At 45.0% G+C, this 27,650-nt stretch overlaps 1 protein-coding gene across 1 annotated transcript; it reads right to left on the bottom strand.

The window, feature by feature from the left end:
* Window positions 1-7,260: 7,260 nt before the first annotated feature.
* Window positions 7,261-23,995, bottom strand: POU2AF3 (POU class 2 homeobox associating factor 3). Its single transcript, XM_067470869.1, has 5 exons — window positions 23,989-23,995; window positions 17,878-17,972; window positions 14,655-14,721; window positions 11,913-12,157; window positions 7,261-8,129 (listed from the first exon to the last, which is right to left on the bottom strand). The coding sequence occupies exons 1-5, from the start codon at window positions 23,993-23,995 to the stop codon at window positions 7,767-7,769; spliced, it is 777 nt and encodes a 258-aa protein (XP_067326970.1). The 3' UTR covers window positions 7,261-7,766.
* Between the last annotated feature and the right edge of the window lie 3,655 nt (window positions 23,996-27,650).

The following is a 27,650-nucleotide window of genomic DNA, read 5'->3' as shown; positions in this document are numbered from 1 at the left end:
TGCTAGAAACAATATCATACGAAAGCCAATTGGCACAACCTGGGGATCACAACCAGTGAAGACATCTGCCCTTGCACTGTGCTAATCTGCTGCTGAGTATGCATGCCCAGTGTGGAACACATCTCACCACACTAAAACAGTGGATGTGGCTCTTAATGAGACATGCCGCATTATCATGGGGTGTTGGCGCCCTGCGCCACTGGAGAAATTACACTGTTTAGCCAGTATTGCACCACCTGACATCCACTGGGAAGTAGCAACCAATAGTGAAAGGACCAAGGCAGTGACATCTCCGGCCCAACCCCTGTTTGGGTATCAGCCAGCATGTCAACGACTTAAATCTAGAAATAGTTTTCTAAGATCTACAGAGACGCTCGCAGGAACACCACAGCAAGCAAGATTCCAAAAGTGGCAGGCTCAAACCCAAAACCTCCATGGCTGATACCAAATGAGAGACTTTCCTCCTGGGCACACAGAAAACTGGGCAACTTGGAAGGTGCTGAACAGACTGCACTCTGGCACCACGAGATGCAGAGCCAACCTTCAGAAATGCGGCCACAAAGTGGAGTCCATGACATGCGAGTGTGGAGAAGAGCAAACCACAGATCACCTGCTGCAATGCACCCTGAGCCCTGCCACATGCACAAGGGAGGACCTTCTTATAGCAACACCAGAGGCACTCCAAGTGGCCTGCTACTGGTCAAAGGACATTTAATAGAATGCCAAGTTTGTAAACACACAAACTTGTGTGTGTGTGTGTTTAGTACAAAACAACTGTTTGGTTCGCTCCTGACATGATAAATAAATAAATATTTATTATTTATTTACTTACTATATTTATATACCATTCCTCTCAGCCCGTAGGCTGGTACCAAGACCATAAAATACCTTTCCAATACAATAAAACAATCAAATAATAAAACCATAGCAGAATCAATAAAATCAATAAAAAGATAGAAATACCCATCCAGTGCAGCGCTAGGCACCTAGAATACTAATAACAGGGACTCAAAGAGTTAAGGCAAGGCAATGCTTTGAGGCTAGAGAGGCCCAGCAGGAAGTGCCCGGATGCGGAAGAGGAGCGTGGAAATCACAGAGGGAAGGAGGGAGGACGCTTCCACTTCCGGTCCTGCCTCTTTTCCCCCTTTCCTCCCTCCTTGTCCTTGTCTTGCCTTTTTCACTTACTGGGAATGGAGAGAGAGTTGGGGAGCGCTTCTTTAATTGAAGGGGAAATGCTGGAGGAAAAAAGCGGCATCGGATAAGACGGAATGTCGGATAAGCGAAGGTCGGATAAGCGAGACTCTACTGTATATACATTTAATAGATGAATTCATTAACAAAAAACAACAATGTCTTTGGAGGTCTGCTCATCCTTGTCTGGCCTTTTTCACTTACTGGGAATGGAGAGAGAGTTGAGGAGCGCTCCTTTAATTGAAGGGGAAATGCTGGAGGAAAAGACGGAATGTCGGATAAGCAAAGGTCGGATAAGCAAGACTCTACTGTATATACATTTAATAGATGAATTCATGAATAAAAAACCAACAATGTCTTTGGAGCTCAGGGTCTGAATCCCTTCTCAGCCATGGAAACTCAATACATGACCTTGGGAATGTCACACTCTTTCAGCCTCAGCGAAAGGCAATGGCAAACCGCCTCTGAACAAACTTTAACATGGTTTGCCTTCAGGTCGGCCTCACTTGGAAATGACTTGAAGGTGCCCGAAAAAGCAACTCTTCCTATTTAAAATATCAGAAACGTGTCTCTTTCCATCTCATCATCGTTCGGTGACCTCTCTCACACATTTTCCTTTATCTTCTGGGAGCCTGGAGCTGTCCAAAGTTGAGCAATAGTTCATTCCTTGGACTCTTTGCATCTGGCACCGTCTCCTGATCGATTGGGAGATTCTCCGTCTCTCTCTCGATAGCATCACTTGTAAAGTGGACATTTATCTCCGCAGATGGACATTGGAAGCGTTCGCCTGACCCCTCCAGCGAATGGCACTCTTTGCTTTTCTCCCTCATTCTAGAAACATTTGAATAATTCCTGAGACAGCCATGCCTGGCTTTCTTTGTGTTGTCCAAAATGACTGCCTTTTTTCACCTTACAAATACCCTATCAATATATCTACAAGGCTAAAACTCCATGCTAATTTACTGTGTCTTTTTTTTTGAAGGGTTACAGGACAAAGGTTGTGCAATACTGCCCACAGTGCCTTTGCGTGTTAACACTGGGCATGCCTCATTGTGCATGCAGATGCGCATGGTGTGTTGCAATCGTCCTTCCACATTTAATTGCACGGTGCTGCGATTCATTCATTCACACCACAATCACCCCATAGTCTCAGAGTATATACTCACCTCAGAGTATAAAGGCAGAGTCTGCTCCTTGATGTAGCATTTGCCTTGCTTGGTCAATTAACTCCTTGATTGATTATCTGATTAATTGACTGATTGGTTGGTTGATACAGTGTGTGTAATGCATAGGAGTCCCTTTAAATTTGGGGCAAGGTTTCTGATGATGCATTTGGGGCAAGGTTTCTGATGATGCATTCATGAAGGCATCATCAGAAACCTTGCCCCAAATTTAAAGGGACTCCTATCCAGGCCCAAGGCTGGATGCCAGATATCCTTCCTTCCTTCTCTCTTTTCTTCCTCTTTCCCTCCCTTCCTTACCTCTCTCTTTCTCCCCTTTCACTTTTTGTCCTTGTTTCCCTCTTTCTCCTTCCTTCCTTCATTCCCTTTTGTCTTTTCTTCCTTCTCCCTTTCCTCCCTCTTTCGCCCTCCCTTCCTCCATTCCCCTCCACTCTTTCGCCCTTCCTTCTCTCTTCCCTTCCGGCTTCCCTTCCCTTACTTCTTTCCTTCCCTTCCATCCTTTTGTCCTTCTTTCCTTCCCTTTTGTCTTTATTTCCTTCTCTGTTTCCTTCTTCCTTCCCTCCCCCTTGCCTCCCTTCCTCTTTCTCCTTTCATCCTTCTTTCCCTTCCACCCTTTCATCCTTTCTTCCCTCTTTCCTCCTTCTTTCTCCTTTCCTCCTTCCCTTTTCTTTCCTTCCTTCTCTCTTTCCTCCCTCCCTCTAACTCCCTTGCTTCCTTCCCCTCCCCCTTTTCATCCTTCCTTCCCTCTTTCCTCCCTCCTTCTCCTTCCTTCCTTCCTTCCTTCCTTCCTTCCTTCCTTCCTTCCTTCCTTCCTTCCTTCCTTCCTTCCTTTCATCACCGGGCAGCCAGTCCTCTTAGGAGGGAGTGCTAGCATGTCCCCAAGTTTGAAAGTTTGCCCAGGCCTGATTTACACTGTAATGAGTGCAGTTTGAGACTTTAACTGCCAGGACTCAATGCTATGGAATGCTAGGATTTATAGTTTGGAGAGGAGCCAGACCTCTTGATTGATTGATGATGTCCTTGATTGGTTATTTGATTGATTTATACAGTGTGTGCAATGCACTGGAGATCCTTTATGTTTGATGCAAGGTTTCGGATGGTGCATCTACATTGCAGAACTAATGCCGTCTGGCCTAATGCGATGGAATTCTGGGGGCTATAGTTTGACAAGGTCTTCCCCCTTACCAAAGTGCGATTCACCTTGTGTCATGGCAGTTTAAGTGGTGTCCAACTGCATTAGCTCTACCTTGAATGTTTTAATCCACCTGTCCTTCCAAGCATGAAGAATAATCTGTTGTGACCAGAAACGAGCTGGGTCGAATCACTTCCCCATTATTATTATTTCTTTGCAAATGGCTCCACTCCACACCTTTTGGCTGCGCCTCCGCTCCCCAGCTGCTGGGCCAAAGCCAAACCCTTAACAGATGGGAGCAGGGGCAACCTTTTATGGGCACTTTGTTTCCCTGTCCCTGCAATCAGGTGCCACCGGATAAGCATTAACTCCTAACCGACCGAGAGCGGCCTCTCTGAAGTCTCAAACACTGGGCTTTTGGGGGTGATGCACCTGTTGCAGAGGAAGCGCTGAGATCCTGTAGGCCAGACGGTGGATGCAAGGTTTGAGCAATCAACCTGTAAATCCAAATTTACCTGTCTCAAGGTGCCATCGAATCTTGGGGGTTGTAGTTTTGCAAAGTCTTGAGCCTTCTCTGCCACAGGACGCGGATGCCTCACCAAACTACAAATCTCAACATTGCATAGCATTGAGCCATAACTATTAAATTCAATATGAGATCCCTCTAAAAGGAGCTCCTGACACCGCTTCCCTGTTTTGCTTTGGCTCAGTACTAAGATTATTGTATGACGTGAATCTAATGCACACCCCCATTTTGGCGAGGCCATTTAGCCAAAAATGTAGAGCATTCCATTCCAATAAATAGGGTAATTCAGGGTGGTGGAAACGCTATTAACTCAGCAACAGGGAGGGAGGAAAGAGGGGCAAGATTTTTCACTTTCCAGTAGATTCAGGGCAAAGCAAACTGCGGCAGCCTCTCCCCTTGATATTAAGTCTAGTTGCGTCTGACTCTGGGGGGTGGTGCTCATCTCCATTTCTAAGCCAAAGAGCTGGCTTTATCCGTAGACACCTCCAAAGTCACATGGCCAGCATGACTGCATGGAGTGCTGTTACCTTCCTGCCAGAGTGGCACCTATTGATCTACTCACATTTGCATGTTTTTGAACCGCTAGGTTGGCAGAAGCTGGGGCTAAAAGCAGGAGCTCACTCTGCTCCCGAACCACTGGCCTTTCGGAGGAGGGAGCAAACTTGTTTTCTGCTTCCCTGGAGACTAGGACATGGAACAATGGCTTCAAACTATAAGAAAGGAGATTCCATCTGAACATGAGGAAGAATTTCCTGACTGTGAGAGCTGTTCAGCAGTGGAACTCTCTGCCCCAGAGTGTGGTGGAGGCTCCTTTTTTGGAAGCTTTTAGACAGAAGCTGGATGGCCATCTGTCAGGGGTGCCTTGAATGCAATATTCATGCTTCTTGGCAGGGGGTTGGATTGGATGGCCCATGAGGTCTCTTCCAACTCTTTGATTCTATGATTCTAAGTTCAGCAGCTCAGCAGTTTGAACTGCTGCGTCACCAGGGGTTCTGCAGCCTCTCCTATCTTTGTTTATTTTCCCTCATGGATAAATGTCACCATCTTGGCCACACTTTCACATTGCATGGCTGCACATGTCCCAATTGTAATCTTTGAGATGTGCACCATCTGTTCACCTCCTCGTCTCCATCACCTCCAGAGAGTCAAAGGTCACGCTAGCAATCCATATGACATCACAACAACTGCCTTGAGGGAGGTTTTGGAGGTTGTGCAAGGAGATTAGGAACACATCTCGTGCCATGTCCAGAACGAGATCTCCGTGTCCAAGTTACGCATATATTTATGGAACCCAAGTTAGACATATATCTATATGACCTACGTTACAACTCTCTGTATATGTCTTCTCAGCAGTATGTTTTCAGGTTTTGCATCCAGCTGTGTGGAAAGGTGTGCCTTCCAGTTGTTCCTGATTTATGGCAACCTGATCGTGGGTTTTCTTGGCAAGATTGCTGCCTGTCAAGTTCTTTGAAAAATGGGAATGTCCTTAAAAGGTGGAAGGATTGATCTGGATTCATCTAGCAAATTATCCTTTTTCCAGGATTGCTTTAGAAGTGGTTTCTAGCATGACATGGACCTGGAACAGATGGTCCTTGCAATGCTGTGATGCTCCATCTAATGTCAGCAGGTAGAATTCACCTTGCTAAACCCAAGGATAGGCAACGGACCGATGGAACGCACTGCCACAAGATACTGTGTTATCAAATTGTTTAGACTATTGGTTCACGACCTCTGGTCTGTGGACCACCAGTGGTCCCCAAGAATGAAAATATGGTCCGCAGCCTCACCATTACTGCACTGTTACCTCGAAATCATGTGGCAACGAAAGTGACTGGTCTTGTGAAACCCTCTTATAGTGCTGAAGCAAAGGGGATGTTGGGAGGGGAGAGGCTGGCTACTCACAAAAGGTTACTACTCGCACATCAGCTCTAAATGATTAAATATGGTTTTCTATGGGCAAGCAGATGGCGTCTACTGGATGGCATATGTTCTGTATTAGAAACTGAGCTGATGTGGTCTATCCAATGCAATTTTCTGAATCAGCACCCTAAACAACCAAACCGAATCTAAAGTTGACCAAAAATGATTCGTAAACCTTTTGGTACTAAGGTTGGAGAGTGGTCCCTGATCAAAGTGGTCACTAGTCAAAGTGGTTCCTGGTCAAAGAGGTCCCTGGTCAAAGGGGTCCCTGGCCAAAGTGGTCCCTGGATGAAGTGGTCCCTGGTCAAGAGGTCCCTGGTCAAAGAGGACCCTTGTCAAAGGGGTCCCTGGTCAAAGTGGCCCCTGTTCAAGTGGTCCCTGGTCAAAGAGGTCCCTGGACAAAGAAGTCCCTGGTCAAATTGGTCCCTGGTCAAAGTCGTCCCTGGTCAAGAGGTCCCTGGTCAAAGAGGTCCCTGGTCAAAGAAGTCCCTGGTCAAAGTGGTCCCTGGTCAAAGAGGTCCCTGGTCAAAGAGGTCCCTGGTCAAAGTGGTCCCTGGTCAAGGAGGTCCCTGGTCAAAGAGGTCTCTGGTCAAAGTGGTCCCTGGTCAAAGTGGTCCCTGGTCAAGAGGTCCCTGGTCAAAGTGGTCCCTGGTCAAGAGGTCCCTGGTCAAAGTGGTCCCTGGTCAAAGTGGTCCCTGGTCAAAAAAATACCTTATTCCAAAGCAATGATTCCCAAACTTGGGTGCTTTGTTTCCGACATGCTCTGTCCACTTTGAGCAACAATCCGTAATTCTGGGAGATGAAGCAAAAAACTCTGGAGGACCAAGAAATTAGACCTAAGGCCCATTTAACACAGAGATGACCAGGATAATGATTCTATAAGTAGGATATAAATGCAACTTTATCTAAAGTTGACCAATACCTTCGGCATTTTTTTTTCATGTCAGGAGCAACTTGAGAAACTGCAAGTTGCTTCTGGTGTAAGAGCATTGGCTGTCTACAAGGACGTTGCCCAGTGGATGCCCAGATGTTTTATGTTTTGCCATCCTTGTGGGAGGCTTCTCTCATGTCCCCACATGGAGAGCTAGAGCTGACAGAGGAAGCTCATCCATGTTCTCCCTGGATTCTAACAGCTGATGTACCAATCAGTAATCCTGCCAGCACAAGGGTTTAACCCATTGCACCACCAGGGCCTTGGTGAAGCATGTTGGAGACTACATGACCTCTAAAGTCCCTTTCAACCATGTAGTTCTGTGAATGTACAAGGACAAACCATTTCGGCACTGCAAGGAGGAGAGAAATCACACAAATTGTCAACAAACCTGATGGTATTTGTTTATTGGACACCTAAATATACAAGAATGGCAGAAGAAATAAGTGAGATGTGGCTTTAAAATATTTGTGCTCTTAAGTGAAGGTTAGGAAAACAAAGCAAAGGTCAAGTGAAGTATAGATTTGCAGTGGCAACGCAATGGCTTATGTGATCAGAGCAGAAGCGCATAGATGTTGTAGTCATGGGAGACATGGCGTTGGAAAGCTCTGTGTTTCTGTGCCTTCCTTCTAGTTTCACAGAACTCTTTATCCAGCGATAATTGGGAAGGGAGAGTAGCAAAAGTGTGTATAAGATGTAAAAAAAGAGAAAGAGAATAGTTTACGCATAATTGTATGATAAGTCATCGACGTGTGGATTTTGGAAACTTGCTCCAGACGAGACCCTCTTAGGACAAATGGCATTCAGTGTTTTGCCACTTCAAATGTCTATGGATTTCCTTATTTGTGTACATATTCTATACAATGGTGGATATCTGCTTCCACGTTAACTATAGCAGGCGTCCCAGCTCCTATCTCTTCGGAAGAAGTCGTCCGCTACCGAGACGGACGGGACGTATTCCCGACAGTCCGCATTTGCGTAAGGGAAGCATTCGGAGACCCTGAAAGTGTCCAAGTGCTGGGAGCCGCAGGATGTGCATCCGCAAGGATTGGGAACGTGGTTGTACTGTACGTGGGAAGGCAGCGGATAGGGGCTTTCCTCTAAAGATGGGTACATACAGCTCTTGGCTTCCAAAGAGGAAGAAGGGGAGTCGTTGTAGTTGATGGGAGCAAAAGGAAGCAGCTGTGGAGGGGAGAAGCTGTAGTCGAAGGAGATGGAGGGATCAGAGGAATCTGGGGACCCCGTGCCCTGAAAGAGAGGAGTGGAGACAATCAGCATTGTTAAAAATGAGCCCAATCAGAAACAATCAGGGCCAGCTAATCAGCTCCCAACAAAAGATTCCCCCAGGCAGTAAGAAACCAGACCTTGAAACTGCTAGGCCATTAAATGCTAATCAAGGTGGCCGATTGAAACATTCACACTTACCTCAAACACACAAGAGTTCTTTTTCCCACTCCCAATCTCCCTTTCTTCAGAAGGGAATGTCTCTATTGATGCCAATTCCTCCTGAGTTTGGAAACTAAGCAGGGCCAACCCTGGTTACTTTCTGGATGAGAGACCTTCCCACTCCCACTCCCACTCTCCCAGGTTTTCTTCAGAAGGGAATGCCTCTATTGATGCCCAATTACTCCCAAGTTTGGAAACTAAGCAGGGCCAACCCTGGTTACTTTCTGGATGGGAGACCACCTATTTTTCAGAGAAGGAACTCACAAAACCACCTCTGAATATGATGATGATGATGATGATGATAGTAATAATAATCACTACCTCTGAGGATGCTTGCCATAGATGCAGGCGAAACGTCAGGAGAGAATGCCTCTAGAGCAGTGGTTCTCAACCTGTGGGTCCCCAGATGTTTTGGACTACAACTCCCAGAAATCCTAAAAGTTGGTAAACTGGCTAGGTTTTCTGGGAGTTGTAGGCCAAAACACCTGGGGACCCACAGGTTGAGAACCACTGCTCTAGAACATGGCCATATAGCCCGAAAAAACCTATAACAGCACAACAACAACAACAACAACAACAACAACAACAATAATAGTAATACAGGAAGAGGAGCCCCTGGTGGCACAGTGGGTTAAACCACTGAGCTGCTGAACTTGCTAATTGAAAGGTCACAGGTTCGAATCCAGGGAGTGGCATGAGCACCGTTACTCCCAGCTCCTGCCAACCTATCAGTTTGAAAACATGCAAATGTGAATAGATCAATAGGTACCGCTCCAGCAGGAAGGTTAACAGCACACCATGCAGTCATGCCAGCCACATGACCTTGGAGGTGTCTACGGACAATGCCGGCTCTTCGGCTTAGAAATGGAGATGAGTACCAATCTCCAGAATTGGACACAACTGGACTTCATGTCAGGGGAAATCTTTACCTAATAATAAAGTCGAGTAATAATAATAATAATAATAATAATAATAATAATAATAATACAGGAGGAGGAGCCCCTGGTGGCACAGTGGGTTAAACCGCTGAGCTGCTGAACTTGCTGATTGAAAGGTCGCAGGTTCGAATCCAGGGAGTGGCATGAGCTCCCGCTGTTACTCCCAGCTCCTGCCAACCTAGCAGTTCGAAAATATGCAAATGTGAGTAGATCAATAGGTAGTGTTTCTGTGAGAAGGTAATGGCACTCCATGCAGCCATGCCAGCTCTTCAGCTTAGAAATGGAGATGAGCACCAGTCCCAGAATCAGACACAACTGGACTGAATGTCAAGGGAAAACCTTTACCTAATAATACAGTAGAGTCTCGCTTATCCAACATAAACGAGGTGGCAGATTGTTGGATAAGTGAAAATGTTGGATAATAAGGAGGGATTAAGGATAAGCCTATAAAACATCAAATTATGTTATGATTTTGCAAATGAATCACCAAAACATCCTCTTTTACAACAAATTGACATAAAAAGCAGTTCAATACATGGTAACATTATGTAGTAATTGCTGTATTTACAAATTTAGCACCAAAACATCACAATGTATTGAAACAGCTGTGGATCTGGGTGGGATGCAGATTGCATTGGATAATACAGAACGTTGGATGAGCAAAGGTTGGATAAGCGAGACTCTACTGTAATACAATAATATACTTTATTTATATTCCAATTTATCTCCCCGGAGGGACTCAGAGCAGATTATAGTTTTACATATATAAGGCAAACATTCAGTGTCTTTTACACAGTAAACAACAACGTACAGTACACAGACAGAGGTAAAGGCTTCCCTTCCATCTCCGGCATCTGGAGGCAATGCTCAACTTCGGTCATAGGGAGGTGCTATTGTTCCATTTTTCCATGCCTGTTGTCCATAGACTTCTCCAATCGTGTTGCCGGCATGTCTACATGGAGTGCCCTTTAACCTCCCCGCCGAGGTAGTACCTATTGATCTACTCACATTGCATGCTTTTGAACGGCTAGATAGGCAGAAGCTAGGGCTGACAGCTGGGAGCTCACCCCAACTCACGGCTTTGAACTAATAACCCTCTGGTCAGCAGATTTCCTGCAGCTAATGGTTTAACCCACTGAGCTACCACGTTTCCCTTGCCTAAGGGAACCCTATACAATTTTACGGAATTGTATTAATCCGCAGGCAATGTGAATGACTCCCACGTACAATTCAGAGGTGATTTTTGCGAGTCCCTTCTTTGACATACTAGCAGTCTCCCATCCAAGTAGTCACCAGAGCTGGACCTGCTTAGCTTCCAAGGCACCATATCCCACCTTATTTGGGAAATTTAGCTGGGTCAGGCCTGGTTAGTACTTGGATGGGAGATCTTCAATTAGTCTCTGGTGCTGGAGGCCATATTTCTGAGCAAAGAGTCAGCAAAAATGACCTCTGTGTATCCCTTGTTGAAGAAAACTCTGCGCAGTTATTGGGGTTGGATTGGTAAGATGGTAAGGCATCTTACAAATCCAGCTGTGAATGCCCTACATTGGGTTGCCCTGGTGTCTCAATAATTTGGATCCATGATATCTGAAAAACGGTCTCTGAATCCCTTGTGGGGTGGGAGGTGATACAGAAATACTTTCAATGGACAAAATAATAAATAAATACCTCCCAGGGTCATAGCACTATAGCAATGTGATGTGAAAGGGTCCCTGTTTGGAGGGCCATGAAGCCTGATGCACAGATTGCAAAATGGGGGACGATGCCTGGCTCGAGAGCAGTTCGTGTGAAAAAGATCTTGGAGTCCTTGTGGACAACAAGTTAAACATGAGCCAACAATGTGATGTGGCGGCAAAAAAAGCCAATGGGATTTTGGCCTGCATCAAGAGGAGCCTAGTGTCTAGATCCAGGCATGTCATGCTCCCCATGCTCTATTCTGGTTTGGTTAGACCACATCTGGAATATTGTGTCCAATTCTGGGCACCACAATTGACGAGAGATATTGACAAGCTGGAATGTGTCCAGAGGAGGGCGACTAAAATGATCAAGGGTCTGGAGAACATGCCCTATGAGGAGCGGCTTAAGGAGCTGGGCATGTTTAGAATGAAGAAGAGAAGGCTGAGAGGAGATATGATAGCAATGTATAAATATGTGAGAGGAAGTCACAGGGAGGAGGGAGCAAGATTGTTTTCTGCTTCCCTGGAGACTAGGTCACGGAACAATGGCTTCACACTACAAGAGAGGAGATTCCATCTGAACATGAGGAAGAACTTCCTGACTGTGAGAGCCATTCAGCAGTGGAACTCTCTGCCCTGGAGTGTGGTGGAGGCTCCTTCTTTGGAAGCTTTTAAACAGAGGCTGGATGGCCACCTGTCAGGGGTGATTTGAATGCAATATTCCTGCTTCTTGGCAGAATGGGGTTGGACTGGATGGCCCATGACTGTGAGAACCGTTCAGCAGTGGAACTCTCTGCCCTGGAGTGTGGTGGAGGCTCCTTCTTTGGAAGCTTTTAAACAGAGGCTGGATAGCCATCTGTCGGGGGTGATTTGGATGCAATATTCCTGCTTCTTGGCAGAATGGGGTTGGACTGGATGATGGCCCATTAGGTCTCTTCCAACTCTTTGATTCTATGATTCTATGAAATTACCAGGCTCTGGTTGAGGCAAGGAGGTGGACCGGGCTGGTAGCCGCCGGGAGGGCAGGTCATATGGCCTTGGGCCAAAGGCAAAGGGGCATCCAAAACGGGCTCCGTTTGGAGGCAGGAGTCCACCAGTTGCTCCAGGTAACTGGGAATCTCTTCGCAGGTGAGGCAGCTCTGGAACGACCAAGGCTGGAGGCAGCCGGAGGAAGAGGAGGAGGAGGAAGGCTCGAGGTCTGTATCTGCAAAAGGGGCTGAAAGGAGAAGAAACAGACGAAAAACTCCAACTCAATGCTCTTCCAGAATCAAAAACTGGACTCAAGGTTGCCAGACTGTGAGACAGGATTATGCCAGCTGATTCGGAGGAGCTCCACAGATGACGCATGGCTTGCATTGTGCATCCGCTGCACACATTAATGCACATTTTGTTATACAGTGCCATTGTTTACAAACAAAACAGCTATGCACACCAATCTGTGAGCATACAGTTACAGTCTCATTGACTTAGCATGGCAGAGGAATGCAACAAAATAAATAATACTAATACTGATAGTAACTATTATACTATGTAACCAATTTTGAGAAAGTTTCTTTCCCTGGTTTGAAAGTGTTACTTTCTGATTAATTGTGCGGTTCTCAGTTTGAAAGTAGTTGCTCTACTCCAGAAACTTTGTTTTTGTGGGTTGCTGTGAGTTTTCCGGGCTGTCTGGCCATGTTCCAGAAGCATTCTCTCCTGACGTTTCCTCCACATCTATGGCAGGCATCCTGAGAGGTTGGGAGGTCTGTTGGAAACGTCAGGAGAGAATGCTTCTGGAACATGGCCAGACAGACCAGAAAAGGCACAGCAACCCATTGATTCCAGCCAGGAAAGTCTTTGAGAACACTTTGTTTATGTGGCTTAATTGGTTTAGACTTGGTGAACTATTAATTAATGGTTTAATTGGTTTAGACTAATTAAGCCACAATTAATTAAAAAATGATTGCAAAATGTGCTGCAGCAGGATGTCCCACAAAAACAAATTTTTTGCAGGGTTGTTGTAGGTTTTTTTCAGGCTATATGGCCATGTTCTAGAGGCATTCTCTCCTGACGTTTCGCCTGTATCTATAGCAAGCATCCTCAGAGGTAGTGAGGTATGTTGGAAGTAGGAAAATGGCTTTATATATCTGTGGAATGACCAAGGTGGGACAAAGGATTCTTGTCTGTTGGAGCTAGGTGTGAATGTTTTAACTGACCACCTTGATTAGCATTTGATTGCCTGGCAGTGCCTGGAGCAATCTTTTGTTGAGAGGTGATTAAATGTCCTTGTTTGTTTCCTCTCTGTTGTTGTGCTGTTCTGATTTTAGAGTTTTTTAATACTGGTCAAAGACATCTAATCGCTTCTCAACACAAATTGCTCCAGGCACTGCCAGGCAATCAAATGCTAATCAAGGTGGTCAGTTGAAACATTCACACCTAGCTCTAACAGGCAAGAGTCTGGTCATTCTACAGATATATAAACCCCTTTTTCCTACTTCCAACAGACCTCACTACCTCTGAGGATGCTTGCCATAGATGCAGGCGAAACGTCAGGAGAAAATGCCTCTAGAACATGGCCATATAGCCCAGAAAACCCTACAACAACCCAGTGATTCCTGCCACAAAAGCCTTCAACAATACATTAAAGTTTTTCAGTTTAATAAACTTTCCCTGTGTTTTTATGATAATTAGGAAGTGACATTTACAACCCAGGAACAAAAACCACATGACATGGTGTTATTATTCCTTATCTGGCCCTCCCATGCATGGAAGTGGGAAGCAACAGGTTAAAATAAAGCCACGCATAGATGCATAATACGGTTCAAAACACAAATTAAAGATGCACAATGAGTTTAAAAAGAACAGATCTTGGAAAACAAACCATTCACAACTTTATATCCAAACACCACCTGGACAGGCCTGCTAGAAGCAAGCAGTCGGAGGCACATAAACATAGCCGCCTTGCACATCCTTGATCCCAGGATATGTAAGTATATTTGTATATCTGTGTTTGTATGTGTTGGCCACTAATCTAGCCACAAGTTGGTTTCACTGGTCTTGCGAGAAGGGGAAAAAGAACTGGCCAAATCCTTGCCTCCTGGGCCTTTTGTCAGCTCCTGGAGAGCTCTGCAAACTGGGAAGAAGCTGATAGCAAAAAGGGAGAAGGATTCCTTCTTTCCCTCCTTCCTTCTTTCCTTCCTTCCTTCCAGGATAGAGAAAGGGGGCGAAAAGAGGCACTACTTCAAGGACTGGAAACCCCTGGATCTGCTGGAACTCCATCCGCCAGAACCCTTTTTGGCAGGAGAAACTAATTCGATGTGACCTCCTTGTGCCTCTTGATTGATCTTTCTGGGTGGGAGAACAGGGTGGATATAAAGGCAAGGAGCAAACGGAGGAGCCACCAGAAAGGTGCTTCTGAAAGCGTCCTTCTCCCCCCCCCTCCATCCACATCTCTGCCCTCATCTGCGTTCAGGGGACCCTTTCCACACTCCTGATTGGACACATTCCTTATTCGTTCCTCCAGTTCCCAAGGCTCCAGGAGCGAATTCTGGGAATGAAATTGGGAAGTCTGAGGAAGAAGGCAAGCACTCCTGATTGGTCACATTCCTTATTTGTTCCTCCAGTTCCCAAGACACCAAGTGCAAATTCTGGGAATGAGATTGGGAAGCCTAGGGAAGACGGCCAGCACCTCTGCTTTGCATGGATGATATACTCCATGCAGTCTTTGTACTCACCTGTGCAAGGAGGAGGAGAGAAAGCATCGGTGAACTGGACCTCAGTGGCACAGCTCTCCCTGGAAACCTAAGAATGGGAAGAGACAAAGAAGCAAAAGGCTGAAAGAGGCAAAACAAAGCCAAGCAGGAGTGTATCTCCATCGGAAAGCAAAACAAAACTAAACAAAGGACACCTTTCCCCTTCCTTCCTTCCTTCCTTCCTTCCTTCCTTCCTTCCTCCCTTCTTTCATTTCTTTCTTTCTTTCCTTTCCTTTCCTTTCCTTTCTTTCCTTTCTTCCCTCTTTCCTTGTTTCTCTTCCTTTCTTCCTTCCTTCCTTCCTTCCTTCCATCCATCCTTGCTTCCTTCCTTCTTTCGATCCTTCCTTCCTTCCTTCCTTCCTTCCTTCCTTCCTTCTTTCTTTCCTTCCTTCCTTCCATCCTTCCTTTCTTCCTTCTTTCCTTCCATCCTTTCTTCATTCCTTCTTCCTTCTTCCTTTCTTTCTTTCTTTCTTTCTTTCTTTCTTTCTTTCTTTCTTTCTTTCCTTCTTCCTTCCTTCCATCCTTCCTTCCTTCCTTCCTTCTCTCCCTCCTTCCTTCCTTCCTTCTTTCCTTCCATCCTTGCTTCCTTCCTTCTTTCAATCCTTCCTTCCTTTCTTTCCTTCATTTCTTCCTTCCTTCCTTCCTTCCTTCTTTCCTTCCATCCTTGCTTCCTTCCTTCCTTCCTTTTAACTCCTTGCAAAGTGGAGGTAAGTTGAGTGTTTCTTTCCTGGCAGAGACTGTAGAAAACCAACACGGATTTTGGGATGAATCAATACAAAGTTCTGTTTAGGATCTGGATGTAAGTCTGAGCTTCAAGATGTTTATATCCTGCTTCCAGTGATTTTTTTTCGCCATGGATAGATCTCAGCGTATGTATGCTTCCAACGTGTTTTTTATTTTTATCTGGCGATTAACCTGCTGTAATGAAAGAGCAGGAAATGCTTGGAAAGGTAACCGAGAGGCCAAGCCCTGATCTGCAGATTGCCTTTCCTTGGAATTTACAAGTTCCTGGCCACAAAAGCCATAAAAAGGCCGGTTTTCTGGCAGCTGTTTTGGGTGTGTGTTTGCAAACGGCAGATGTCTTGAGCGCCAGATGCCGATCCGGCAGGTGGGCAGGGGAACTGGAAGCGAGCTCCAAAATGCCTTTCCTGCAAGAGGGAGTTTTCCAAAATGTCAAGGAATTTGAAAAAAACTTTATCTCGAAGTCTACTCAAGATAAAGCTTTTGGAAGCTTTTAAAGAGAGGCTGGATGGCCATCTGTCGGGGGTGCTTTTATTGTGCTTTTCATGCAATGCAAAAGGGGGATGGACTAGATGGCCTTGGGGGTCTCTTCCAATGTTATTATTCTATGATTCAAGGCTGTTAGAAAGATGTCTCACTTCATCCCAGAATAAGCGAAGTGAGGGAGCCATGTCTCCTCCAAATCTAGGACAGGAATGGGCAAACTTGGGCCTTCCAAGTGTTTTGGACTCCAACTCCCACAATTCCTAACAGCCTCAGGCCCTTTCCTTTTCCCCCTCAGCCACTTAAGCGGCTGAGGGGGGGAAGGAAGGGGCCTGAGGCTGTTAGGAATTGTGGGAGTTGGAGTCCAAAACACTTGGAAGGCCCAAGTTTGCCCATGCCTGCTAGAAGATCAGGATTACCAAGTTTTTGTGCTGTTTTCAAACCGGTTTGCTGTGAGTTTTCTGGGCTCACAACCTCTGAGGATGCCTGCCATAGATGTGGGAGAAACGTCAGGAGAGAATGCTTCCGGAACATAGCCATAGATTCTGGAAAACTCACAGCAACCCAGTTGTTCCAGCCATGACAGCCTTCGACAACACATATTTTTTAAACTACTGATAGCAACAATTGGGGAAATGTGAGATATTGAAGCAAGGGGTCGGAATTTATTTATGTTTGACTATAGTTAGCTGAGTGTTTTAGTTAACCCAGCTGCTAAGTAGAGCGTAGAATTGTTGCCGAGGACCTACACATGCCTAGAGTTACACACTGTAAAATTAATCCAATTTGAATGTTATTTGAGGGCAAACTACTTTTGCAGTTTGCTTCAGCCTAAACTCACAGGGAAGAGCAAGATTTTGCATTCTTCTCCAATTGGCATGAATGCAACCTTCTTGTGCACCTTGGACCCAGTTCCCTTCCACACAACTGAATAAAACCCCACATTTTCTGCTTTGAACTGGAATATACGGCAGCGTGGACTCAGAAAACCCAGTTCAAAGCAGATATTGTGAGGTTTTCTGTCTTGATATTCTGGGTTATATAAATGTATGGAAGGGCCTTCAGTTTGCAGGAATAGAAGGAGGACAAATGGGGAAAGTGGAAGGAAGAGAGAGAAAATGGGACATTTGAAAGATCAGATAAAAGCTGGGACAGTAGAGGATGAATCCCCAATATTTGCTTTGAACTGGAATATGTGGCAGTGTGGTCTCAAATAACCCAATTCAAAGCAGATATTGTGGGATTTTCTGTCTTGATATTCTGGGTTATATAGATGTATGGATGGGCCCTCGTTTTGCAGCAATGGAAGGAGGACAAATGGGGAAAGTGGAAGGAAGAGAGAGAAACCAGAACATTTGAAAAATCAGATGAAAAGCTGGGATGGTAGAGGATGAATCCCACATTTTTTGCTTTGAACTGGAATACGTGTCAGTGTGGACTCAGATAACACAGTTCAAAGCAGATATTGTGGGATTTTCTATCTTGATATTCTGGGTTATATGGATGTGTGGAAGGTCCCTCAGTTTGCAGCAATAGAAGTAGAACAAATGGGGAAGGAAGAGAGAGAAACCGGGACATTTGAAAATCAGTTGAAAAGCTGGGACAGAAGGGGATGAATTGGTAACGTCCCAGAAAAATGAGAACAGTTGGAAAGGATGTGGAGAATTAAATACATTTGTCTTTTCAATTACTAGGAAGGGTGACTTCCGACAGGCGAAAGGAAGGCATATCCTGCATTCTTGCTCCAATAAAAAAGGGTTCCAAATTGGCGTGGAAAGTTTCCTGATTGTCCACTTGTCATATAAAATTATTTGGCCGGAGACTGGGAAAGGGAAGGGGCAACTCAGCCAAGTCTTGGGGAGGAAGGAAGAGCTCTTGGATGCTGTCAAATATTGTTTTGGCTACTTATTTATGCAAATCCTGAAAGCCCAAACTAATCTGCAGAAAGGTCCCCAATCGTATCAGGAAAGGCGGCACTTACGGGCTCCTCCGCCTCCGCCTGCTTGGCCCTCCGCTGCTGCAGGAGCTCCTTCACCGTGATTTTGACCCGGACCCCTTGGTAGACCTTCGGCTTCCCTGAAAAGACAGAAGTAAACAATAGAAACACTCTTGCGTCTTTGGGCCCACTTTTGTCATGTCAGAAGTGATTTGAGAAACTGCAGGTCACTTTTGGTATGAGAGAATTGGCCATCTGCATAGACGTTGCCCAGGGGATGCCCAGATATGTTACCATCCTGTGGGAGGCTTCTCTCAGATCCCTACATGGGAAGCTGGAGCTGACAGATGGGAGCTCACCCCACTCTCTGGATTCAAACCGCCAATCTTTTGGTCTGCAGTCCTGCCAGTACAAGGGTGCAACCCATTACACTACAGCGGCTCCCTAGATTTTGGGTAAAACTTGGCACAAATATTCAATATACCTAAATTTGAACACTGGTGGAGTTGGGGAAAATAGACCTTGACATTTGGGAGTTGCAGTTGCTGGGATTTATAATTAACCTACAATCAAAGAGCATTCTGAACTCCGCCAACGATGGAATTGAACCAAACTTGGCATACAGAACTCCCATGACCAACAGAAAATACTGGAGAGCTTTGGGAAAAATAAACTTTGGCATTTCGGAGCTGCTGGGATGTATAATTTCCCTCCCATCAAAGAGCATTCTGAACTCCAACAATGGAATTGAACCAAATTTGGCACACAGAACTTCCATAACCAACAGAAAATACAAAATACTGTGCATCGGTTTCCTTAAGTGCATCTATGCCAGGCATGGGCAAACCTGGGCCTTCTAGGTGTTTTGGACTTCAACTCCCACAATTCCTAACAGCCTCAGGCCCAAACACCTGGAGGGCCCAAGTTTGCCCATGCCTGATCTATGACATAGAATTTTCCCTATTTGACACGACCTTCACAGCCACAAAGTCATGGGAATTGCAGTTCTGTAAGGCAGTCTTAGAAGAGGGCATAAGACCTTGCAAAACTGTAACTCCCTTGGTTCATTCCTTTCCTACAACCCAGGCCTTCGGGGGCTCCAGAAGGTGAAAGGATTCTCATTGTGTGTCTTGATTTCACTCCCAACAGACCGTACGTTTCCTTGGAAAGATGGGTTCAAAGGAGGGTCAAGAGAGTGTGACTCAGCCAAGGTCACCCAACTTGAGCAAACTCAAATCGTCACGTCACACTCATTCCTGTCTCTTTCTGACACCATTTCATACGTGAAAATCAATATCAGAGCAGTCAAGATGACGAATCCCAATAACTGCCTTGATGCAATGCTGTACAATCCTGGGAGTTGCACTTTCACCCTGCCTAACAGAGAAGGTGAAGGACCTTGCTAAACTACAACTCCCAGTATCTCATAGCCTTGAGCTATGGCATTAAAACTCGACAATAGAGGCACCCATTAAACACTTATCCTGGAACTTTAATATCTAAGCGGAGCGGGGCCTCCCCAAAGTTTCCAAGCATTATACGAAACCTGAAGTGTGTCAGGAAAAGAAAAACACACATCTAGTGAGAAGTGCCACATTTCTCCAGCACACAATAAAGATGAGAAGGGTTCCCCAAAGGTCATCTAGTCGAGCCCTTCAAGGGACCCTCTCCTCTCTCAGAATACCTTTTATATGAGACTCAATAAAGGAAACCAAGAGGTTGGTCTGGACACATTATATGTCTCTCTATATTTCTTTTTTCCCCATTCCCAATTTTTCTCGCTCCGACTTTGCTCTCTCAGTGGGCACAACGATAAGGGAAATAGCCTTTGGGAAACGTTTCCTTGCAGTAACCCATCCAATGTGCAAAACACACACAAAAAACAAGACAGGAAATGCGCAAAGTTTTGAGGCGCAGCGGAACTTGGGGAACTGTGTTGCTCAGCAGCGCCACTTGTGGATGCCCCAGGAATGGCCAGAACTCAGAAACTACTGGACGAATTGACACCAAATTTGGACACAAGACACTTAACAACCCAATATATGTCCTTCACTGGAAAAAATTGATTTTGTCATTTGGGAGTTGTAGTTGCTGGGATTTATAGTTCACCTGCAATCAAAGAACATTCTGAATCCCACCAACGATGGAACTGAACCAAACTTGGCACACAGTTCTCCCATGACCAACAGAAAATGCTGGATGGGTTTGGCGGGCAGTGTCCTTTGATTTTGGAGTCATAGTTCACCTACATCCAGAGATCACTGTGGACTCAAACAATGATAGATCTGGACTAAACTCTACACAAATACTCAATATGCCCAAATGTGAACACTGCTGGAGTTTGGGAAAAATACAATCTTGACATTTGGGAGTTGTAGTTGCTGGGATTTATACAATCCCTACAGTCACAGAGCATTCTGAACCACACCAGTGATAGAATTGGGCCAAACCTCCCACACAGAACCCCCATGTGGGCCACAGCAACGCATGGCAGGGGATGGCTAGTCTATATAAATAAAAATGTAATGTTCATTTGTGGGATTAACATAACTCAAAAACCACTGGACAAATTGACACCAAATTTGGACACAAGACACGTATCAGGCTAACGAGTGACCATCACTCATAAAAACACTGACAAACACAGCAGAAGATTCTTAAAAAGCCAAAAAACAAAATTTACATTACAACGCATGCACAAAACCACACACACACACACACATATACACTCACATGCAAACACAAAGCACATACACACAGACTGGGACACAGCAATGCATGGCAGGGGATAGCTAGTATTTATACACACACATACATACACACATACACACACATAGATATGCCACTTTCCTATCTTCAAAGAGACTCAAAGCCGCTCACAACTCTACAAACAATAAAATGTACAGTTTACAACCAACAGCATGTCAACACTAAAATATCCTATTTCTTCTATTCTATCCCCTATAAATGAGTGTAATAACAAGGTGTGCCTTAGAATCACAACAAACACACACACACACACACACACACATCTGTTTTTAATGTCACCGGAATTAGGAAATCAATGGGCGCCTTACAATCGGCAGTGCCTTAGGATCAAAGAATAAGAGTAGAATGAACTACCGTATTTCTTCGAATCTAAGACAGACTTTCTCCCGATATTCGACATTTCCAAAAATGGGGTACACCTTAGAATCACAGATATACATACATACATACATATCAGTTGGTGGGGCTGAAATTAGTGTGCACCTTCTAAGCGGCAACACCTTACAATTGAAGAAATACGGTCGTATCCAACTTAGAACTGCTCCACTTTCCCCCATATAAACATCTCTAATATTGGGTTGCACCTTAGAATTGGAGGTGCTTTACATCTATTGATTTGGTAGGAGTGAAAGAGTGTGTCCCTTGCAATCGATGGCATCTTAGAATCGAAGAAATACGGTAGAATCAAACATAGACAACTACATTTTCTCCTCTAAAAATGGGGTGTACCTTAGAATCTGAGGTGCTTTGCATCTACATATACATCTACATCATTTGGTGGGACTGAATTTAGTGTGTGCCTTGCAATCATCACTGTCTTAAAATCAGAGCTATATGGTAGAATACAACCTAGAACTACTGCCTTTTCCCCATATAAACATCTCTAAAAATGGGGTACACCTTAAACTCAAAGGTGCTTTACATCTACATATCTATATCATTAATTAAGTGTGTGCCTTGCAATCATCACTGTCTTAGAATTGGAGAAATGTTGTAGAATACAACCTAGAACTAGTGCATTTCCCTCAAATACCTTCAAAAATGGGGTGCACCTTAGCATTGGAGGTGCTTTACATCTACATACCTATATATCATTTAGTGCATGCCTTGCAATGGGAGTCTTTGAATCAAAGAAATATGGTAGAATGCAAACTAGAACTACTGCATTACCCCCCCCCCATATAAACACCTCTAAAAATGGGGTGCACCTTAGAATTGGAGGTGCTTTCCATCTACATCTACATTATTTGGTGGTACTGAATTCAGTGTGTGCCTTGCAATCGTCAAAATTGAAGAAAAACGGTAGAATATAATCTAGAACGACTACATTTTCCCCATATAAACACCTCTACAAATGGGGTGCGCTTTAGAATCAGAGGTGCTTTCCATCTGCATCTACGTCTACATCTATATCTACATTATTTGGTCAGACTGAATTTAGTGTGTCCCTTGCAATCATCAGAATTGAAGGAATACAGTAGAATACAATCTAGAACTACTACATTTTCCCCATTTGAACACCTCTAAAAATGGGGTGCACCTTAGAATCAGAGGTGCTTTCCATCTACATCGATGTCGACATCTATGTCATTTTGGTGGGACTGAAATTTGTGTGTGCCTTGGAATCGTCGCCGTCTTAGAATCGGAGAAATAAGGAAACATACAACATAGCACGACTGCATTTTTCCCCCACATAAACACCACTAAAAATGGGGTGCGTCTTAGAATTGGGGGTGCTTTACATCTATGTTTACGTCTATATCTATATCGTTTGGTGGGATTGAAATTAGTGTGTGCCTTGCAATCGCTGGCATCTTAGAATCAGAGAAATATGGTAGAATACAATCTAGAACTACTCCATCTCTTTCCATATGAACACCTCTAAAAATGGGATGCACCTTAGAATCAGAGGTGCTTTTGATCTACCTCGATGTCTACATCTACATCTGCATCTATGTCATTTGGTGGGACTGAAATTTGTGTGTGCCTTGGAATCGTTGCCGTCTTAGAATCGGAGAAATACGGTAACATGCAACCTAGAACTACTGCAAACACTGCTAAAAATGGGGTGCATCTTAGAATCAGAGGTGCTTTCCATCTACATCAATGTCTACATCTACATCTACATCTACGTCATTTGGTGGGACTGAAATTTGTGTGTGCCTTGGAATTGCCACCGTCTTAGAAACAGAGAAATGCAGTAACATACAACATAGAACTACTGCATTTCCCCCCACATAAACACCGCTAAAAATGGGGTGCACCTTAGAATCAGAGGTGTTTTCCATCTACATCTACATATATGTCATTTGGTGGGACTGAAATTTGTGTGTGTCTTGGAATCGTCGCTGTCTTAGAATCGGAGAAATACGGTAATATACAACTTAGAACTACTGCATTTTCCCCCACATAAACACTGCTAAAAATGGGGGTGCACCTTAGAATCAGAGGTGCTTTCCACATCATTTGGTAGGACTGAAATTTGTGCATGCCTTGGAATCGTCACCGTCTTAGAATCAGAGAAATGCGGTAACATACAACCTAGAACTACTGCATTTCCCCCCACATAAACACCGCTAAAATGGGGTGCACCTTAGAATCAGAGGCGTTTTCCATCTACATTTACACCTACATCATTTGGTGGGACTGAAATGAGTGTATTTGTCCGATTCTAAGATGCTTGCAATCACCGGTGTCTTACAAAATGCCGTATTTGTACGATTCTAAGACTCTTGCAATCGCCAGCGCCTTCGAATCGGACAAATTAGGCATTTTCGAAGAGATACCTAAAACTGCACAACGCTATTGTGAAATTCAAAATAATAAAAGGAAAATGGATCTAGACGCCTCTCTCTTTTGCATGGTGTGATGCATTCTGTCCTTTGGAAACACTTTGGTTGGGAGGAACTCCTCTGCCCCTTGGAGATGTCTTTTGGGGCAGAGAGGTCCCTGCCTTTTAGCCGAAGGTCTTGGGAAGTTTGGGGAGAAGGGGCACCTTTGCAGGGCAAGGTGAGGGGAGCTGAGGGTTGTGCGCTTGCCTAGAGCCAAGGCTCCTTCTTCTGCACAAAAGGCCTCTGGAGCAGCCGCATTCCTGAGCGCACACCTGGAGAGCGGCCCCCCCACGGCCCTGGCGCAATGGCGTTGGGTGTGTGTATATTTTATGTATATGAGTTCGGTGAAGCCTACACCGCGCTTAAAACACATTTGATTTCCATTGCGCCTTGCCGTTTGGAAACTGCTTGGACTTCCTTTTTTTCTCCCCTTCCTTCTCTCCCCTTCTCTCCTCCTTCCCTTGCTTTCTCTCTCTCTCTCTCCCTTTTCCCTCCTCCTCCCCTTTTTTATTTGGTCCCAAAAAAAGCCAATGGAAGTGAATTAAATCCGACTTACCTGACATGCTGCAAGTGGAGAAGATGGATAAAGTTGCTGCTTGTTTTTGTTCGTGATTGGGAAGATAAATAAAAACACACCAAAATGCTGGATAAGGGAAAAACAAAGTATGGGGAAAACACACACACACACCCCTCTCTGAAGTGCTCAGCTTGGCTTCCCAATGCAAAGAAGAAAATCGAAATTTTTCCCTCAAAAAGGCCTTCCAAATCTTTTTCTGCACATCCCAAGTGGGAGGCAGGCAATATTAAAGTTTTATACCTTCGGATATAAGTTTGAATTTTTCTCTCCCCAAGCCAAGTATTTAAAAGCCCTAGAAACCAATGATTTGACAATCAATGATTGCGCGTTACTTTCAATTTGAATATTCAAAGGCTCCACAAAATGGACTCCTTTGGAAGGGAATGCAGCATCTCCCCATCTAGCAGAGGCTCTGTGGGAATAGTATCCGCCCTCGCGGGGTTCCCGCCGGCCCCGCTTTGGGGTCCCGGGGTCCCTTTAAGCTTTCTCCCCAGAAATGGGGTGGAAGACCCTCAAGCCGGCCTGTATTTCCACAGCAGAGGCAAATGGGGCCTTTTTGGGCATTCCTACCCCTTTGCTGGGATAGTGGGGCACCCCTATTACAAAATATGGGATTTTGGGGTTCGGGGCGGACTTGGGAGGCGATATGGGGAGCCAAAATGAGCTACGGAGGGGCATGGCATACCCCAAAAGGCCTGCAAAGGATGCTCATCCATAATGCCACTGTTGTCAATGACTCTCCCCTATTATTCCCTATGTGAGCTCCCCAATTTGTGGTGTACCCCAATTCTTTGGCTCCACTTTGACCTGGCTCCTGAATCCCTTGTGCAGCTTTGCATTCTGGGAAGCCAAAGTGTTAGCACCCTATGGATTTTTCCTCCTCTCCTCTATATTTTTTATTCTGGATGGAGAGTGACTTTTCACCCCTTCTTCTCCTTCACGTTGTTTCAAATACATGTGCAATAAATGGCAACCTTTCTGGGCCTTTGGGCAAGTTCTGGAGGCAGCTGGGTCAACCCTGACGTCGACCAAGTGGTTAATCATCTACTTGGAATATAATTTAGTCATTGTTCCGGACTGATTTTTGGGGTGGGAAAGCAAAAACATGCACAAATATTCTCGGTTTGGATTAAGGAGTGGTGCTTCGGTGCCATCAGAAATATTCCTTTTTCCATTATTATTATGTTTCCGGGAACTTTTGGATTGCGCCGTTGCGCTTGTGCAAATGCCGCAGATGTGTCCAAATGGTTTTCGGTGATGCTTTAGAGAGTATCAGAGTTGGAGTCATGTTTCCTCTACTTTTCAAGGGAACTTGTTGGAAACACAATGTTGGAAAACGAGGGCCTGCTTTCGCCAGAAAAGTGGCTCAGAGGAAATGTGAATTATGGGCAGGACTAGGCTGCAATTGCTCAGGAAGGAGTTGCCCTCTGTGCATGCTCAGAGACACCTCTGCAACTCATTCCACATTCTTGCAAAGACCGTCTGCTGCAAAGATTCCTTCTGCACCCCAATTTTTGAAAGCCAAATATTGGGGTTATTGCTCGGCTCTTGTGAATAGAAGCCGCGCATTTGTTGCAACTTTGGTCTCGTCCATACTGTGAACTTAATGCAGCTTGACACCGCTTTAAACCTCCACAACTCCATTCTATGGAATCCTGGGACTTATAGTTTGATGAGGCACCAGCACTCTTTGGCAAAAAAGGCACAATACCTTTTTGGAACTACATCTCCCTTACCATGCAGGGAAACTGCAAAGTCCCAATTGGAAGTGTAACATGGGACCCTTTTTGCCATGCTCACTATTGACACTATAGGAGTGCGCTCCCATTGCTCAGGCAAGAGCTGCCCTCTGCACATGCTCAGAGACACCACTGTTATGAATGTGACTCCTCCACAGCTTTGTTGTTGTGTGTCGTGGAGACATTTCCAACGTATGCCAAACTATTATTTTCTTGGCAAGTTCAGGAAGGAATGTGTTGTCGAAGGCTTTCATGGCCGGAATCACTGGGTTGCTGTGAGTCTTCCAGGCTGTATGGCCATGTTCCAGAAGCATTCTCTCCTGACATTTCACCCACATCTACGGCAAGCAAACTCAGAGGCTGTGAGGACTGTTGGAAACTAGCCAAGTGAGATTTATATATCTGTGGAATGTCCAGGGTGGGAGAAAGAACTCTTGTCCGTTCAAGGCACATTGATTAGCATTTAATAGCCTTGCAGCATCAAAGCCTGGCTGGAAGGAAGGCTTTGCCTTTGCTTCCCTCTGAGGCTAAAAGAGTGTGACTGCCACTGGGTTTGCATAGCCGACCAGGGATGTGAACTCTGCTCTCCAAAGTTGTATCCTAACATCACAGAGATGTAAAGATACCGGGCAAATTACAGAATCCTAGTCAGAAGAAAAGAGGCCATCTAGTCCAGCCCCCTTCTGCAATACAGGAGAAGCACAATCAAAGCACTCCCGACAGATGACCATCCGGCCTCTGTTTAAAAGCCTCCACTGGAGCCCCTAGCACATGCATGGGCAAACTTGGGTCTTCCAGTTGTTTTGTACTCCAACTCCCACAATTCTTAACAGCCTCAGGTCCCTTCCTTTTCCCCTTCAGCTGCTTAAGTGGGAAAGAGAAAAGGAAAGGGCCTGAGGCTGTTAGGAATTGTGGGAGTTGGAGTCCAAAATACCTGGAAGGCCCAAGTTTGCCCATGCCTGCTTTAGCATCATAGGAGTTCAAACCACAATTTATCTATTTTTTAAAATGATACATTGCTTCGTTTTGGGGTTTTTAGCTGAATTTAAGGGAAGATCTCTGCACATGCTCAGAGGACTTTGGGAGCAGAATAACAATAAATACCCACATTTATATTCCTCGAAAAGACAGACAGAATTCTAGACAACATCCAGCTTCTGAGCTATTGCCTTGAAGGGATGTGTTGCAATCCCAGAGAGGAGCTCACGTTGCACTCTGCACATGCTCCTAAGTGTTCTTGTCTTGAGCTCAGCCTTAGGGCGAATTGAATAGGTGAAATTTGGGATGGTCGCTGCTAGAAAAAAAGATACCAAAACTAAACTAAATTGGATGTCTCAGTTTCAACAGAGCAGAAGTAAACTCAACTTGAATCCCTTAAGTTGATAGGATCCAGTATCCAGGAGGTAGAACTATATAGCCTTCTCTTGCTGGACTACAAATCCCAGCATCCCCAGCCAATGGTGAGGCATGATTGGGAGGGTCATATGATTTCTACCCCTGCTCTAGAGAACTAGAAACATTGCTTTAGGGATTGCAGCTTCCAACATCCCTTAACTAGTATATGGGAGTTGTAGACCCCCAAAAGGAACCTCTCCAAGCTTTGTGCATCCTGGGAGTTGTAGTTCGGTGAGGTCCCAACTCTCTTTGGTAGAGAAGTCTCAAGACCTTGTAAAACTACAACTCCCAGGGCATTCAAAGCAGTGCCAAGCTGTGTTCATTCTACAAATGCGATGCATTTGGGAGTCTACAACTCTCAAATGTAGATGGGAGTTGTAGACCCCCCAAAAGGAACCTCTCCAAGCTTTGTGCATTCTGGGAGTTGTAGTTCGGTGAGGCCCCAACTCTCTTTGGTAGAGAAGTCTCAAGACCTTGTAAAACTACAACTCCCAGAGCATTCAAAGC

The sequence above is a fragment of the Anolis sagrei genome, chromosome 7, assembly GCF_037176765.1.
Source record: "Anolis sagrei isolate rAnoSag1 chromosome 7, rAnoSag1.mat, whole genome shotgun sequence".
Lineage (NCBI taxonomy): Eukaryota > Metazoa > Chordata > Lepidosauria > Squamata > Dactyloidae > Anolis > Anolis sagrei.
This window is presented reverse-complemented; position numbering and strand designations above follow the sequence as displayed.

What these genes read in the sequence shown, in the direction of transcription:
- POU2AF3 (XM_067470869.1), bottom strand. An exon ending in AGGCGGAGGCGGAGGAGCCC is followed by an intron (nt 14,722 to 17,877) that starts GTAAGTGCCGCC and finishes TCCCATTCTTAG; the next exon opens with GTTTCCAGGGAGAGCTGTGC. An exon ending in CTTGCCTCAACCAGAGCCTG is followed by an intron (nt 8,130 to 11,912) that starts GTAATTTCATAG and finishes CCTCTCTTTCAG; the next exon opens with GGCACGGGGTCCCCAGATTC.